This window comes from Bombina bombina, chromosome 5, assembly GCF_027579735.1.
Source record: "Bombina bombina isolate aBomBom1 chromosome 5, aBomBom1.pri, whole genome shotgun sequence".
In the NCBI taxonomy this organism is placed as follows: Eukaryota; Metazoa; Chordata; class Amphibia; order Anura; family Bombinatoridae; genus Bombina; species Bombina bombina.
The window spans coordinates 170,651,708-170,668,539 of NC_069503.1; the positions used below are offsets into that span (position 1 = coordinate 170,651,708).

The following is a 16,832-nucleotide window of genomic DNA, read 5'->3' on the forward strand; positions in this document are numbered from 1 at the left end:
ATGCAACGCCTGCCCCTGGTGAGAAATACTCCGGGGCAAGAAAAGGGTAGAGACCATCTGTTTCTTCTCCCGAGAAGGAGATCTACCGCTGGGGAGGGAGGTCTGCTACCTCTGCTCGATGGGAAACTGTGCTGCCGCTGGAGAGGGAGACCCGCTGTCTCTGCTCCCTGTACGGGGTTCTGCCACTGGGGAGAGAGACCAACTGTCTCCTGTCCCAGAAAGGGATTCGGCTGCAGAGGAGAGATATTGATACCTGTGTCTCCCTCAAAGGGCTTCTCTGTAAGGGGAGGGAGGATGACTACCTCCGCTCCCAAAGGATGGATCTGCCGCTGGGAAGAGAGACCAACTGTCTCCTTTCCCAGGAAGGGGTTCTGCTTACGGGGAGGGAGGACGACTACCTCCGCTCCCAGGGGATGGCTCTGTCGCTGGGGAGAGAGACCGCCTGTCTCCTCTCCCTGCTCCTGGCTCTGCTGCTGGGGAGAGAGACCGACTGTCTCCTCTCCCAGGAAGGGGTTCTGCTTACGGGGAGGGAGGACGACTACCTCCGCTCCCAGGGGATGGCTCTGCCGCTGAGGAGAGAGACCGACTCTCCTCTCCCGGGAAGGGGTTCTGCTGCTGGGGAGAGTTATCAACATCCATCTCTCCCTGCAAGGGGTTCTCTGTAAGGGGAGGGAGGACGACTTCCTCCTCTCCCTGGTTTCCTGGAGCTGTTACAGCTGCTGGGCAGACGCCGGTGGCTTTCTACCCTGTTGCCAGAGCTTCCGCTGGGGTGAATCCCTTGTCCAAGTCTATAAGCTCGGGGCCAGGCTGCTGATTTGTATCTAGCAGCTCGTCGTCTCTTATGCTCTGTTGCCACTCATCTGAGGCCAACCTCCATGATTCCCAGAGTGCTACACCACAGCTCCATGCAGACTCTGTGGCAGGCTGCAGAATTCGGTCTAACAGTTTCTTGTATGCCTTTTCCAGTTCCCATTCTTGGACAATAAGCGATACCATATCGGATACCAGCCAGGGTACCCCCGAGAGAACCAACAGCTGCTCTCGGGAGAGGCCAATGTTCGTTTCAGTTTCGACCCGCTCCCAAATTCTGGGTCTTCTGTCAACTTTTCCAATAGTAACCCAGGGCCGCCAAAGCCCTCTGTGGGGAAGCAATCCTCCAGCCATGGCCGTGCTTGCATAGCGAGCCATCGGAGGTCACGGTAGCCGTCCTCCACCCACATCTCTGCCCGGACCAGTCGATCTAGTTCCGATAACCATTCCTCCATGGGCTGCTCTCCCAGGAAAAGCACTCGCAAGTCCCACTGGATCCAGTACCTCTCATCATCTGTGGGGAGGACCTTTCCATCACAATCCTTTTTTTGTTGAAGCCTCTCCCTCCATAGTTGCCAGCGGACAATGCTCCTGCAGCTCAGCTGGTCCAGTTCAGAACCAGGACCGTCCAGCTGGGTCAGTGCCTTCTGTACTCTCCTTAGGTACTCGGCTTCCATAGTTACCAGCTACTGTGGCCCTTCTCTGTCAGCAGGAATCGTGTGGAAGAAGCAGATCTTACCACTGCCAACCAATGTGACGACTGCAGCTATGTAGCTGGCAAGTGACCACAACCTGTAGCCACGCCTGATGACTGACAGCACCAGTACTTAGGGTCCCACACTGTGGCAGACTCTGGCTACCCAGACTAGGTAGCTCTGCCAGAGTGTCTTTCCTCTGCCTGGAACATGCTGCTATGTAGCCGGGAAAGTGATTTTAGCTGGAGCACACCTAAATAACTAGACAGACTAACATTCAGGTGAAACAGGAACTTCCTTTATTGGGACAAACACACTTTTATACTCACACATCTTGATAAAACAGGGAGACAATGCCACAGTTTTCCCGCCATTCCCGCCCTCCAGACTGAGCGGCGCCTCCATAGCAACCATAGTCCCACAGAATCCCAGGACACAGTGGTGACGGTTTTGGCACTTCCAGTGTGTCATTTGAAAGCTCTCAATCCCCAGATGCCACAGTCCAAAAAGCGGCGTGATTCGTTATTGGGGAACGGAGATACAGCCCGTTGAAGTTATGGGGGTAGGGGTGTCCAAAAACCCCGGTTCCCAAAGCAGCTCCCCTCCGGTAATTCCCCCACCTCTGGGCTACTAATCCCCAAAAGAGCGGAGCTCTGGGGCACATGGTTGCTGGAGCGACCAGGGGTAAAGTTAGCTGGTGTCCTGCTGTCCTGTGGCCGACCGGGAGTTCCAGGAGCCCGGACAGCCTGAGAGGGGTTAGGCGGGTGTCCGTGGTGAGGCGGCCGACCGGGAGTTCCAGAGGCCCGGCCAGCCTAGGAGGGTTTTCCTGGTGATACATCAGCTTTTCACAAGACAAGCAAACCAAAGCTTCCAGGGATTGTGGTTGCTCTGAGGATCCCAAAACCACTGAGAAACAACAGTGGTGAGGTTGTAGGGGGGTGGGGGGTAGCCTTAGCTGTCTGGTATTCATGACAGCTTCCAATTGGAAGCAGATTCCTTGGGGAAGGATTAGGTTTCTGTTACTTATTTTGTCGAAAGGAACGAAAACGGTTAAAAGCTTTAGATTTACCCTTAGGTTTTTTATCCTGCGGCAAAAAAAACTCCCTTCCCCCCAGTAACAGTTGAAATTATTAAATCCAACTGAGAACCAAATAATGTATTACCTTGGAAAGAAAGAGATAACAATCAGGACTTAGAAGTCATATCAGCATTCCAAGATTTGAGACACAAAGCTCTTCTAGCTAAAATAGCTAAATACATAGATTTAACATCAATTTTTATAATATCAAAAATGGCATCACAAATGAAATTATTAGCATGTTGAATCAACTTAACAATGCTAGACAAATCATTATCCGATACTTGTTACGCTAAAGTATCCAACCAAAATATTGAAGCAGCTGCAACATCAGCCAAAGAAATTGCAGGCCTAAGAAGATGACCTGAATATAAAGAAGCTTTCCTTAGATACATTTCAAGTTTCCTATCTAAAGGATCTTTAAAAGAAGTACTATCTTCCGTAGGAATAGTAGTACGTTTAGCAAGAGTAGAGAGAGCCCCATCAACCTTGGGGATCTTTCCCCAAAACTCCAATCTAACTTCTGGCAAAGGATACAACTTTTTAAACCTTGAAGAGGGAATAAAAGAAGTACCAGGCTTATTCCATTCCTTAGAAATCATATCAGAAATAGCATCAGGAACTGGAAAAACCTCTGGAATAACCACAGGAGGTTTATAAACAGAATTTAAACATTTATTAGTTTTAATATCAAGAGGACTAGTTTCCTCCATATCCAATGTAATCAACACTTCTTTTAACAAAGAACGAATATACTCCAATTTAAAAAAATAAGAGGATTTATCAGTGTCAATATCTGAGGCAGGATCTTCTGAATCAGATAGATCCTCATCAGAGAAGGATAATTCAGTATGTTTTCGGTCATTTGAAAATCCATCATCTTTATAAGAAGTTTTAAAAGACCTTTTACGTTTATTAGAAGGCGGAATGGCAGACTTCAAGCCTTCTGTATAGAATCAGAAATAAATTCTTTTAAATTTACAGGTATATCTTGTGCATTAGATGTTGAGGGAACAGCAACAGGTAATGAACTACTATTGATGGATATATTTTCTGCATGTAAAAGTTTATCATGACAACTATTACAAACCACAGCTGGAGGTATAATCTCCACAAATTTACAACAAATGCACTTAGCTTTGGTAGAACTGTAATCAGGCAGCCGGGATCCAACAGTGAATTCTGAGACAAGATCAGATTGAGACATCTTGCAAATGTAAGAGAAAAGAACAACATATAAAGCAAAAGTATCAATTTCCTTATATGGCAGTTTCAGGAATGGGAAAAAATGCAAACAGAATAGCCCTCTGACATAAAAAAAGCAAGAGGCAAATAGGAATGGGGTCTAAAATAATTAAAATATTTGGCACCAAGTATGACGCACAACATACAGAAAAATGCTTTTTGGCGCCAAATACGTCCGGAAATGACACACTTGCATCATAGATGACGCAACCTTGTGAAAGGACCCGGCGTCAACTAAGATGCCGGAAATGACGATTTTGCGTCAACGAACGTAACCTTGCGCCAAAAATGGCGCAATAAACTTTAGCGTTTTGCGCCCTCGCAAACCCAATTCTGCCCGCAAATTTGAAAAATGACAGTCAATTGAAAAAGACTACACCCCAGGTAAGAAATAAATTTCTAAAGAATGCATTTCCCAGATATGAAACTGACAGTCTGCAAAAGGAAATATACTGAAACCTGAAACATGGCAAATATATGTACAATACATATATTTAAAACTTTATATAAATACATAAAGTGCCAAACCATAGCTGAGAGTGTCTTAAGTAATGAAAACATACTTACCTGAAGACACCCATCCACATATAGCAGATAGCCAAACCAGTACTGAAACGGTTATCAGTAGAGGTAATGTAATATGAGAGTATATCGTCGATCTGAAAAGGGAGGTAGGAGATGAATCTCTACGACCGATAACAGAGAACCTATGAAATAGATCCCCGTGAGGAAAACCATTGCATTCAATAGGTGATACTCCCTTCACATCCCTCTGACATTCACTGTACTCTGAGAGGAAACAGGCTTAAAAAATGCTGAGAAGCGCATATCAACGTATAAATCTTAGCACAAACTTACTTCACCACCTCCATAGGAGGCAAAGTTTGTAAAACTGAATTGTGGGTGTGGTGAGGGGTGTATTTATAGGCATTTTGAGGTTTGGGAAACTTTGCCCCTCCTGGTAGGATTGTATATCCCATACGTCACTAGCTCATGGACTTTTGCCAATTACATGAAATAAATGTGTTTGTAACCAGTGCTATAAAAAAATGTGATTCTTAAATCTCTGGTATTATGTTTTGTTTTGTTGTTTTAAACCATTGAAGCCTGTATGTCAGATGCATTTTTATATTCATTTTTATTTAAACTTTAACTACAGAGATTACATTTTTTAGAGAGATTTTTTTAGGACAAATTTAAATTTGTATTTTTATAAAATTTGAGATAAAACACATGAAGTAAGAAAACACCTTTTTGAATTTGTGATACAGGATGTTTTCTTAAGGGGAAATGAAAGGCAACTTTTTGTTTGTTGCATCTATAAAATGTTCATGTTAAATAAAGCTAATTTTTGTTCTTCAGACTTGTGGAGGTTTGTTCAGGTCAGACAATACAGCTGCTGGTGTTGTGTTTATCAGCCTGTAAGCATGATATACTGCTTGCATTTCTTCTGTTATGTGTGATCAGTCCACGGGTCATCATTACTTCTGGGATATAACTCCTCCCCAACAGGAAATGCAAGAGGATTCACCCAGCAGAGCTGCATATAGCTCCTCCCCTCTACGTCACTCCCAGTCATTCTCTTGCACCCAACGACTAGATAGGATGTGTGAGAGGACTATGGTGATTATACTTAGTTTTTATAACTTCAATCAAAAGTTTGTTATTTTACAATAGCACCGGAGCGTGTTGTTGCCTCTCTGGCAGAGTTTGAAGAAGAATCTACCAGAGTTTTTTACTATGATTTTAACCGGAGTAGTTAAGATCATATTGCTGTTTCTCGGCCATCTGAGGGAGGTAAAAGCTTCAGATCAGGGGACAGCGGGCAGATGAATCTGCATTGAGGTATGTAGCAGTTTTTATTTTCTGAATGGAATTGATGAGAAAATTCTGCCATACCGTTATAATGACATGTATGTATACTCTACACTTCAGTATTCTGGGGATGGTATTTCACCGGAATTACTCTGTTAAAAGTACACTAAACCTTTTAATAGGTATTTATCATGTTAAACGTTTTTGCTGGAATGTAGAATCGTTTGCATTTTCTGAGGTACTGAGTGAATAAATATTTGGGCATTATTTTTCCACTTGGCAGTTGCTTGTTTTTAATTGTGACAGTTTAGTTTCTCTCTCACTGCTGTGTGTGAGGGGGAGGGGCCGTTTTTGGCGCTCTTTGCTACGCATCAAAAATTTCCAGTCAGTTACTCTTGTATTTCCTGCATGATCCGGTTCATCTCTAACAGAACTCAGGGGTCTTCAAACTTCTTTGGAGGGAGGTAGATTCTCTCAGCAGAGCTGTGAGACTTATATATTGACTGTGATTAAAAACGTTGTTCTGTAATTTTTATTTCAAATTTAATTATTGTTACTTTACTAATGGGAACAAACCTTTGCTAAAAGTTGTGCTATAACTGTTTTTCAGTTCATTATTTCAACTGTCATTTAATCGTTTAGTGCTTTTTTTGAGGCACAGTACGTTTTTGTTAAATAAGATTGTAACCAAGTTGCAAGTTTATTGCTAGTGTGTTAAACATGTCTGACTCAGAGGAAGATACCTGTGTCATTTGTTCCAATGCCAAGGTGGAGCCCAATAGAAATTTATGTACTAACTGTATTGATGCTACTTTAAATAAAAGCCAATCTGTACAATTTGAACAGATTTCACCAAACAGCGAGGGGAGAGTTATGCCGACTAACTCGCCTCACGCGGCAGTACCTGCATCTCCCGCCCGGGAGGTGCGTGATATTATGGCGCCTAGTACATCTGGGCGGCCATTACAGATAACATTACAAGATATGGCTACTGTTATGACTGAAGTTTTGGCTAAATTACCAGAACTAAGAGGCAAGCGTGATCACTCTGGGGTGAGAACAGAGTGCGCTGATAATACTAGGGCCATGTCTGATACTGCGTCACAGCTTGCAGAGCATGAGGACGGAGAGCTTCATTCTGTGGGTGACGGTTCTGATCCAAACAGATTGGATTCAGATATTTCAAATTTTAAATTTAAATTGGAAAACCTCCGTGTATTACTAGGGGAGGTTTTAGCGGCTCTTAATGATTGTAACACTGTTGCAATACCAGAGAAATTGTGTAGGTTGGATAAATACTTTGCGGTACCGGCGAGTACTGACGTTTTTCCTATACCTAAGAGACTAACTGAAATTGTTACTAAGGAGTGGGATAGACCCGGTGTGCCGTTCTCACCCCCTCCAATATTTAGAAAGATGTTTCCAATAGACGCCACCACACGGGACTTATGGCAAACGGTCCCTAAGGTGGAGGGAGCAGTTTCTACTTTAGCTAAGCGTACCACTATCCCGGTGGAGGATAGCTGTGCTTTTTCAGATCCAATGGATAAAAAATTAGAGGGTTACCTTAAGAAAATGTTTGTTCAACAAGGTTTTATATTGCAACCCCTTGCATGCATCGCGCCGATTACGGCTGCGGCAGCATTTTGGATTGAGTCTCTGGAAGAGAACCTTAGTTCAACTACGCTGGACGACATTACGGACAGGCTTAGAGTCCTTAAACTAGCTAATTCATTCATTTCGGAGGCCGTAGTACATTTAACCAAACTTACGGCTAAGAACTCAGGATTCGCCATTCAGGCACGTAGGGCACTGTGGCTAAAATCCTGGTCAGCTGATGTAACTTCTAAGTCCAAATTACTTAATATACCTTTCAAGGGGCAAACTTTATTTGGGCCCGGTTTGAAAGAAATTATCGCTGACATTACAGGAGGTAAGGGCCACGCCCTGCCTCAAGACAAAGCCAAAGCTAAGGCTAGACAGTCTAATTTTCGTCCCTTTCGGAATTTCAAAACAGGAGCAGCATCAACTTCCACTGCACCAAAACAGGAAGGAGCTGTTGCTCGTTACAGACAAGGCTGGAAACCTAACCAGTCCTGGAACAAGGGCAAGCAGGCCAGGAAACCTGCTGCTGCCCCAAAGACAGCATGAACCGAGGGCCCCCGATCCGGGACCGGATCTAGTGGGGGGCAGACTCTCTCTCTTCGCCCAGGCTTGGGCAAGAGATGTTCAGGATCCCTGGGCGCTAGAGATCATATCTCAGGGATACCTTCTAGACTTCAAATTCTCTCCCCCAAGAGGGAGATTTCATCTGTCAAGGTTGTCAACAAATCAGATAAAGAAAGAAGCGTTTCTACGCTGTGTACAAGATCTGTTATTAATGGGAGTGATCCATCCGGTTCCGCGGTCGGAACAAGGACAAGGGTTTTACTCAAACCTGTTTGTGGTTCCCAAAAAAGAGGGAACTTTCAGGCCAATCTTGGATTTAAAGATCCTAAACAAATTCCCAAGAGTTCCATCGTTCAAAATGGAAACTATTCGGACAATCTTACCCATGATCCAAAAGGGTCAGTACATGACCACAGTGGATTTAAAGGATGCTTACCTTCACATACCGATTCACAAAGATCATTACCGGTATCTAAGGTTTGCCTTCTTAGACAGGCATTACCAGTTTGTAGCTCTTCCATTCGGATTGGCTACGGCTCCAAGAATCTTCACAAAGGTTCTGGGTGCCCTTCTGGCGGTACTAAGACCGCGAGGAATTTCGGTAGCTCCGTACCTAGACGACATTCTGATACAAGCTTCAAGCTTTCAAACTGCCAAGTCTCATACAGAGTTAGTTCTGGCATTTCTAAGGTCGCATGGATGGAAAGTGAACGAAAAGAAGAGTTCTCTTTTTCCTCTCACAAGAGTTCCATTCTTGGGGACTCTTATAGATTCTGTAGAAATGAAGATTTATCTGACAGAAGACAGATTAACAAAGCTTCTAAATGCATGCCGTGTCCTTCATTCCATTCAACTCCCGTCAGTAGCTCAATGCATGGAGGTGATCGGCTTAATGGTAGCAGCAATGGACATAGTTCCCTTTGCACGTCTACATCTCAGACCGCTGCAATTGTGCATGCTGAGTCAGTGGAATGGGGATTACTCAGACTTGTCCCCTACTCTGAATCTGGATCAAGAGACCAGAAACTCTCTTCTATGGTGGCTTTCTCGGCCACATCTGTCCAGGGGGATGCCATTCAGCAGGCCGGACTGGACAATTGTAACAACAGACGCCAGCCTACTAGGTTGGGGCGCTGTCTGGAATTCCCTGAAGGCTCAGGGACAATGGAATCAGGAGGAAAGTCTCCTGCCAATAAACATTCTGGAATTGAGAGCAGTTCTCCATGCCCTTCTGGCTTGGCCCCAGTTAAGAACTCGGGGGTTCATCAGGTTTCAGTCGGACAACATCACGACTGTAGCTTACATCAACCATCAAGGAGGGACAAGAAGCTCCCTAGCAATGATGGAAGTATCAAAGATAATTCGCTGGGCAGAGTCTCACTCTTGCCACCTGTCAGCAATCCACATCCCGGGAGTGGAGAACTGGGAGGCGGATTTCTTGAGTCGCCAGACTTTTCATCCGGGGGAGTGGGAACTTCATCCGGAGGTCTTTGCCCAAATACTTCGACGTTGGGGCAAACCAGAGATAGATCTCATGGCGTCTCGCCAGAACGCCAAACTTCCTCACTACGGGTCCAGATCCAGGGATCCGGGAGCGGTTCTGATAGATGCTTTGACAGCACCTTGGAACTTCGGGATGGCTTATGTGTTTCCACCCTTCCCGCTGCTTCCTCGATTGATTGCCAAAATCAAACAGGAGAGAGCATCAGTGATTCTAATAGCGCCTGCATGGCCACGCAGGACTTGGTATGCAGATCTAGTGGACATGTCATCCTGTCCGCCTTGGTCTCTACCTCTAAGACAGGACCTTCTGATACAGGGTCCATTCAAACATCAAAATCTAACTTCTCTGAAGCTGACTGCTTGGAAATTGAACGCTTGATCTTATCAAAACGTGGTTTTTCTGAGCCGGTTATTGATACCCTGATACAGGCTAGGAAGCCTGTTACCAGAAGGATTTACCATAAGATATGGCGTAAATACCTATACTGGTGCGAATCCAAAGGTTACTCCTGGAGTAAGGTTAGGATTCCTAGGATATTGTCCTTTCTACAAGAAGGTTTAGAAAAGGGTTTATCGGCTAGCTCATTAAAGGGACAGATCTCAGCTCTGTCCATCTTGTTACACAGGCGTCTGTCAGAAAATCCAGACGTCCAGGCTTTTTGTCAGGCTTTAGCTAGGATCAAGCCTGTGTTTAAAGCTGTTGCTCCGCCATGGAGTTTAAACTTAGTTCTTAACGTTTTACAGGGTGTTCCGTTTGAACCCCTTCATTCCATTGATATAAAATTGTTATCCTGGAAAATTCTGTTTTTAATGGCTATTTCCTCGGCTCGAAGAGTCTCTGAGTTATCAGCCTTACATTGTGATTCTCCTTATCTGATTTTTCACTCAGACAAGGTAGTTCTGCGTACTAAACCTGGGTTCTTACCTAAGGTAGTCACTAACAGGAATATCAATCAAGAGATTGTTGTTCCATCCTTGTGTCCAAATCCTTCTTCAAAGAAGGAACGTCTTCTACACAATCTGGATGTAGTTCGTGCCCTCAAGTTCTACTTGCAGGCAACTAAAGATTTTCGCCAAACTTCTTCCCTGTTTGTCGTTTATTCTGGACAGAGGAGAGGTCAAAAAGCTTCTGCTACCTCTCTCTCTTTTTGGCTTCGTAGCATAATACGTTTAGCCTATGAGACTGCTGGACAGCAGCCTCCTGAAAGAATTACAGCTCATTCCACTAGAGCTGTGGCTTCCACTTGGGCCTTTAAGAATGAGGCCTCTGTTGAACAGATTTGCAAGGCTGCAACTTGGTCTTCGCTTCATACTTTTTCCAAATTTTACAAATTTGACACTTTTGCTTCTTCGGAGGCTATTTTTGGGAGAAAGGTTCTTCAGGCAGTGGTTCCTTCTGTATAATGAGCCTGCCTATCCCTCCCGTCATCCGTGTACTTTTGCTTTGGTATTGGTATCCCAGAAGTAATGATGACCCGTGGACTGATCACACATAACAGAAGAAAACATAATTTATGCTTACCTGATAAATTCCTTTCTTCTGTTGTGTGATCAGTCCACGGCCCGCCCTGTTTTAAGGCAGGTAAATATCTTTTAAATTATACTCCAGTCACCACTTCACCCTTGGTTTCTCCTTTCTCGTTGATTCTTGGTCGAATGACTGGGAGTGACGTAGAGGGGAGGAGCTATATGCAGCTCTGCTGGGTGAATCCTCTTGCATTTCCTGTTGGGGAGGAGTTATATCCCAGAAGTAATGATGACCCGTGGACTGATCACACAACAGAAGAAAGGAATTTATCAGGTAAGCATAAATTATGTTTTTCATGCAAGCTTCAAAATGCTGCTTTGTAGTCCTTGTGGTGCACGCTTGCTCATGTGAGCCTGACATCTGCTACTTAAAGTGAATGTAAAGTTGAATACATTCGGTCACGCCATAGCATAGATTTAGCATAGACTTTCTTCCTTTCATCATTTTTTTTTAAAAAAGTTATAATAAAGCCAACTTCTACCTTTTTTAGGCTCTCGCGATTCGCAACGTTCCTACCGACCGCCATACTTCCTTCTTGATTGACAGCTGACGAATATTAAATACGCTAATCAGCGTCCCCGTCCCCCCGGGGGCGTTCAGTCCCTTTCGTGAAACGTCATGCATTTAATCAGCGCATGCACTAAACTAAATATTTAGGATTGTCTCAAGATGCGCGTTCACAATACGCGCATACTAAATAGGGAACCAATTGGAAATTGCTCACTTCACATCGATAGCGAAGATTTGCGCATGCACGAGCGCGCTTAAACAAGTGTAGGACAGTGTAGAACAACGAAGTAGGGTCTGGGAGGAGTGGGCACAGAAAGGGTAGAAAATTTAATTCCTAGAGACTACACTTAGGTATAAGAGAGAAATGCTTTGCAGGCTTACTGAAATCCTAAGTTTACATTCACTTTAAGAAGCAGCAGTTGTAAGACCGTGGCTTCCTAACCTGTCAGCCACCTCAGCCCTGCTCTTGCACATATAGGGCCAGATTGCAAGCGGAGCGCAAAATATCGCTTATGCAAGCTCGATATTTGCGCTCCACTCAGAAATATCAGCGCAGGCAAATGTGCGCTGTATTACAAGTTGAGCACAATGCAAACTTGACCTTGCGTTATCATTGCAGGGTAGCTTTGCGCTCAATAGAGCATGCTTCTATAGGCTTTAATGGGAGCCACATTCTCATGCCGTGAGACATGACAGAGAACCTAGCGGAGCGATGGGCAGCAAAGTGTAAATATATATGTATATGATTATATACATATTTATGTGTTTATATGTGTATATACACATATTAAGACATAAATATATATGTACGTAAGCATATATATATATTTACAGGGAACACACAGTTCACATAGACCGCTATATAAAGGCTCTTTTTTTTTTCTTGCACCTCACATCCCCTCACTTTAAAAAAAAAAACACAAAAAACCCACTACACTCAAATTTAGGGCCATGTGGTTTAATATCAGGTTAATTTTCAGGGGGTTCTAATTGCTCCTGTGAGCTAGCGTTAGCATTAACCAGCCACTTGTAATGGCTGCTTATTTATTGTGCGCCCATAAATGTATGAATTTGCCCGTTTACGGGCGTGCAATAAATTAGCGCTCCACTGGTAATCTAGCCCTAAATCGCATGAGAGCAGGGGGTGGAGAAGCTTGTAATTTATTGGGCCAAATGTCAACTAATATTTCATAGGCATGACAGAAAATGTTGGCCCTTGATATCTCTTTAATATGTAGCAGTCGTTATTTAGCAAATGTATTTATGGAAATAAATGCACTTTTTTTAACCTATGCATCACACAGTTCAAATGTTTAAATTTACATATAGTTGTAACATTGAAAATCTTTAAGCTTCATGATTCTCAACGTTCCAATGACTTTGCTCAAACCATAAATATTCCACAGAGGTTGTATAACCCCAGAGCGTCAATAATCTCTCAAAAAGATACCGTAAAGAATTTAAAGGGCCATAATAGTCAAAAAATTCTATGCTCTAATCTAACCTGCTAGAGTATGCAATTTTACAACTATTGACCCTTCTCTTCCGATTGTTTAACCCCTGCTCGGGACAGGCATTGCACTGTGGGTCCCGAAGTGCACTTCTACTGTGTGTTTAAACACACAGTAGTCTAGGGTCAATATAGTTGTAAAATTATGGATTAGAGCATGGAGTTTTTCAACTATTATGGGCTTCATTATGTCCCTTTTGCACAATATGTGCCTATATATCACGTATTTGCAGCAGCTTTACAAGCAGGAAAAAAAACACTACTTCTGTATGAAATTACAGCCTTAGGTACTCCTCATGTCTATGGATAATCGCTATAGGGGAATTAGATGCGGATGTTTGCTGTGTATGTGTCCTTATTGCTGCACACAGTCTTTTATTGCTGATGTTGTATTATAACAAATTATCTATAAACTTTGCAGGATGTAGAGCCCGGCTCCCCTGCCAGCTTGGCTGGTTTGATGCCCTATACAGACTATGTAGTGGGATCTGATCAGATTCTACAGGAGGTGAGTAAATGGATTTTAGCTAGCCAGCCTTGCAGCTGTGAAGCCATAAAAAGAATATCTACACTTACCCCAAAAGCCTACACATGATTGATACTCTGGAATAATCTACTTCCCACAAACGGCGTCATTAAAGCAATAAGTTGTATTTCAAGTAGACATGTAGCAAGTAGAAACATTATATTTGTTTTCTATTTCTTCCCCCCCTTCTGACAACATTTCTCCCAAACCCCAAATAAAAATATTGTCATTATTTCTCCCAAACTCCAAATAAAAATATTGTCATTTACAGAAAATGACAACTGGTCAAATAACAAAAAATATAAAGTGTTTTAAGACCTCAAATAATGCAAAGAAAACACGTTCATATTCATTTTTAAACTACACAATACTCATTTTTTTAACTTAGCAAGAGTTCAGAAATGATGTGGTAGAATAACTCTGATTTTTAATCGCAGCCTTCATGCGTCTTGGCATTCTCTTCGCCAATCTTTCACATTGCTGTTTGGTGTCTTTGTGCCACTCCTAGTGCACAAATTCAAGCAGCTCTGTGACCATCCATCTTCCTCTTGATCACATTCCAGAGGTTTTCAAAGGGGTTCAGGTCTGGAGATTGAGCTGGTCATGACAGGGTCTTGATCTGGTGGTCCTCCATCCACACCTTGATTGACCTGGCTGTGTGGCATGGAGCATTGTCCTGTTGGAAAAACAATCCTCAGAGTTGGGGAACATTGTCAGAGCAGAAGTAAGCAAGTTTTCTTCCAAGACAACCTTGTACATGGATTGATTCCTGCATCCTTCACAAAGATAAATCTGCATGATTCCAGCCTTGCTGAAGCACCCCCAGATCATCACCGATCCTCCACCAAATTTCACAGTGGGTGCAAGATGCTGTGGCTTTAAAGGGACATGAAACCCAAATTTTTTCCTTCATGATTTAGAAAGAGCATGTAATTTTAAACAACTTTCTAATTTACTTCTATTGTCTAATTTGCTTCATTCTCTTGATATTCTTTGCTGAAAAGCATATCTAGATATGCTCAGTAGCGGCTGATTGGTGGCTTCACATAGATGTCTCGTGTGATTGGCTCACCCATGTGCATTGCTATTTTTCAATAAAGGATATCTAAAAATTAAGTAAATTGGATAATAGAAGTAAATTGGAATGATGTTTAAAATTGTATTCTCTGCCTGAATCATGTTAGAAAAGTTTTGGGTTCAGTGTCCCTTTAAGACTCTCCAGGTGTACATCTAACTATTAGATAATCAGTGTTGGGCAAAGTTGAAAATTGGACTCATCCGAGAAGATAACTTGGAATCGGGCAGATTTATCTTGTATCAAACCTGAACCAAATTGAAAACCTCTGGAATGTGATCAAGAGGAAGATGGGTGGTCACATCAAACAAAGCCCAGCTGCTTGAAATTTTGTGCCAAAAGTGGCATAGTCACCCAATAGCAATGCTAAAGACTGGTGGAGAGCATGCCAAGATGCATGAAAGCTGCGACTGAAAATCAGGGTTATTACACCAGATATTGGTTTCTGAACTCTTGCTAAGTTAAAACATTAGTATTGTGTTTAAAAACGAATAAGATCTTGTTTTCTTTGCATTAATCAAGGTGTCAAAACACTGCATCTTTTGTTATTTTGACCAGTTATCATTTTCTGCAAATAAATGCTCTAAATGACAATATTTTTATTTGGAATTTGGGCTAAATGTTGTCAATAGTTCATAGAATAAAACAAAAAATTTTCATTTTACTTTAACACATACCTATAAATAGTAAAACTATAGAAACTGAACATTTTGCAGTGGTGTGTGTGTGTGTATATATATATATATATATATATACACACCCCCACAATTAGCCCTTTCCAGTCAAACACCTTGTCATATACTATATATCTTATAATCCTTATAACATTTTTAAATTTATTTTTATATGAATAATTTTCATCAGACAGTGTATGTATGAGTGTTACACTTTATTTAAATATATTTTTGGTGTGTTTGGTGCACTTGTTTTTTTAACACTTGCACTTTACATGAAGTCTTCACTCACGCTAACCCGACGAGCGCACCCATTTCCATTCAATTTGTAATACACGCACAAGTTAGCGTGGTTGCAATATTGCTTATTACGTCCTGAGCTACCTTTTGTGCACTACTTGTAATCTAGCACTCTTTGGGGATTTTTTTTTAGTTTGATGTCACTAATTCTGTTTCTCTGATTTTATTGCATTTTGTCATTCTTTAGTCTGAGGATTTCTACGCTCTTGTAGAGTCTCATGAAGGGAAACCATTGAAGCTGCTGGTCTATAACACTGAGACTGACTCATGCAGAGAGGTGTATGTGACGCCCAATGGAGCCTGGGGTGGAGAAGGAAGGTGCTGTATTTTGTATTTAAAGGGTCATAAAACCCAAACATTTTCTTAAATGATATTCAGATAGAGCACACATTTTAACCTCTTAAGGACATATGACGGAATTTTTCCGTCATAAAACAATTTAACAAACAGAAAGCTGTGTCCTTAAAGGGTTAAACAACTTCTCAATTTATAATTTACAAATGTCCTTTATTCTCTTAATATCCTATGCAGAAGGAGCTTGCTTAATAGAATGAGTAAGCCAATGATTACAGGCATATATGTGCAGCCACCAATCAGCAGCATGCTCCCAGTAGAGCATTGCTGCTCCTGAACTTTCTAGGTATGCTTTTCAACAAAGGATACCAAGAGAATGAAGCAAATTTAAACGTAAAAGTCATTTTGAAAGTTGTTTAAAATCGCATACTCTGTCTAAATCATGAACGTTTACTTTTGACTTTTCTGTCCCTTTAAAGTGTGTATGTGATATAAAATGGGGTCTGTCAGGTTTGCAACAACAAATATTACTTTAGAGTCCAGTGGATCCTTCACTAACAGCCACTAATAACTCGCACTCTACACTTTGGGAAACAACGTGACCCTTTCACTAACAGCCCTCACACTACACTTGAGGAAACTATGTGACCCTTTCACTAACAGTACTCACACTACACTTGAGGAAACTATGTGACCCTTTCACTGACAGTACTCACACTACACTTGAGGAAACTATGTGACCCTTTCACTAACAGTACTCACACTACACTTGGACAAAGAAGGCGACCCTTTCTCTAACAGTCCTCACACTACACTTAGGGAAACAAGGCAGCCCTTTCACTAACAGTCCTCTCACTACACTTGAGAAAATAAGGCGACCCTTTCACTAACAATCCTCACACTACACTTGAGGAAATAAGGTGAACCTTTCATTAACAGTAATCACACTACATTTGAGGAAATAAGGCAACACTTTCACTAACAGTCCTCAGACTACATTTGAGGAAACAATGTGACCCTTTGACTAACGGTCTTCACACTACACTTGCTGAAAAAAGGAGACCCTGTCTCTAAATACCCTCACACTACACTTGAGTAAA

General features: G+C 42.4%; 1 protein-coding gene across 1 annotated transcript in view; it reads left to right on the forward strand.

The window, feature by feature from the left end:
• The window catches only part of GORASP1 (golgi reassembly stacking protein 1), a 155,261-nt gene that overhangs the window by 88,832 nt on the left and 49,597 nt on the right, over positions 1-16,832 (forward strand). The window contains exons 4-5 of the mRNA XM_053713785.1: positions 13,285-13,371; positions 15,626-15,756. Coding sequence (XP_053569760.1) covers positions 13,285-13,371; positions 15,626-15,756 — 218 coding nt within the window. The remainder of the gene's footprint in view (positions 1-13,284; positions 13,372-15,625; positions 15,757-16,832) is intronic.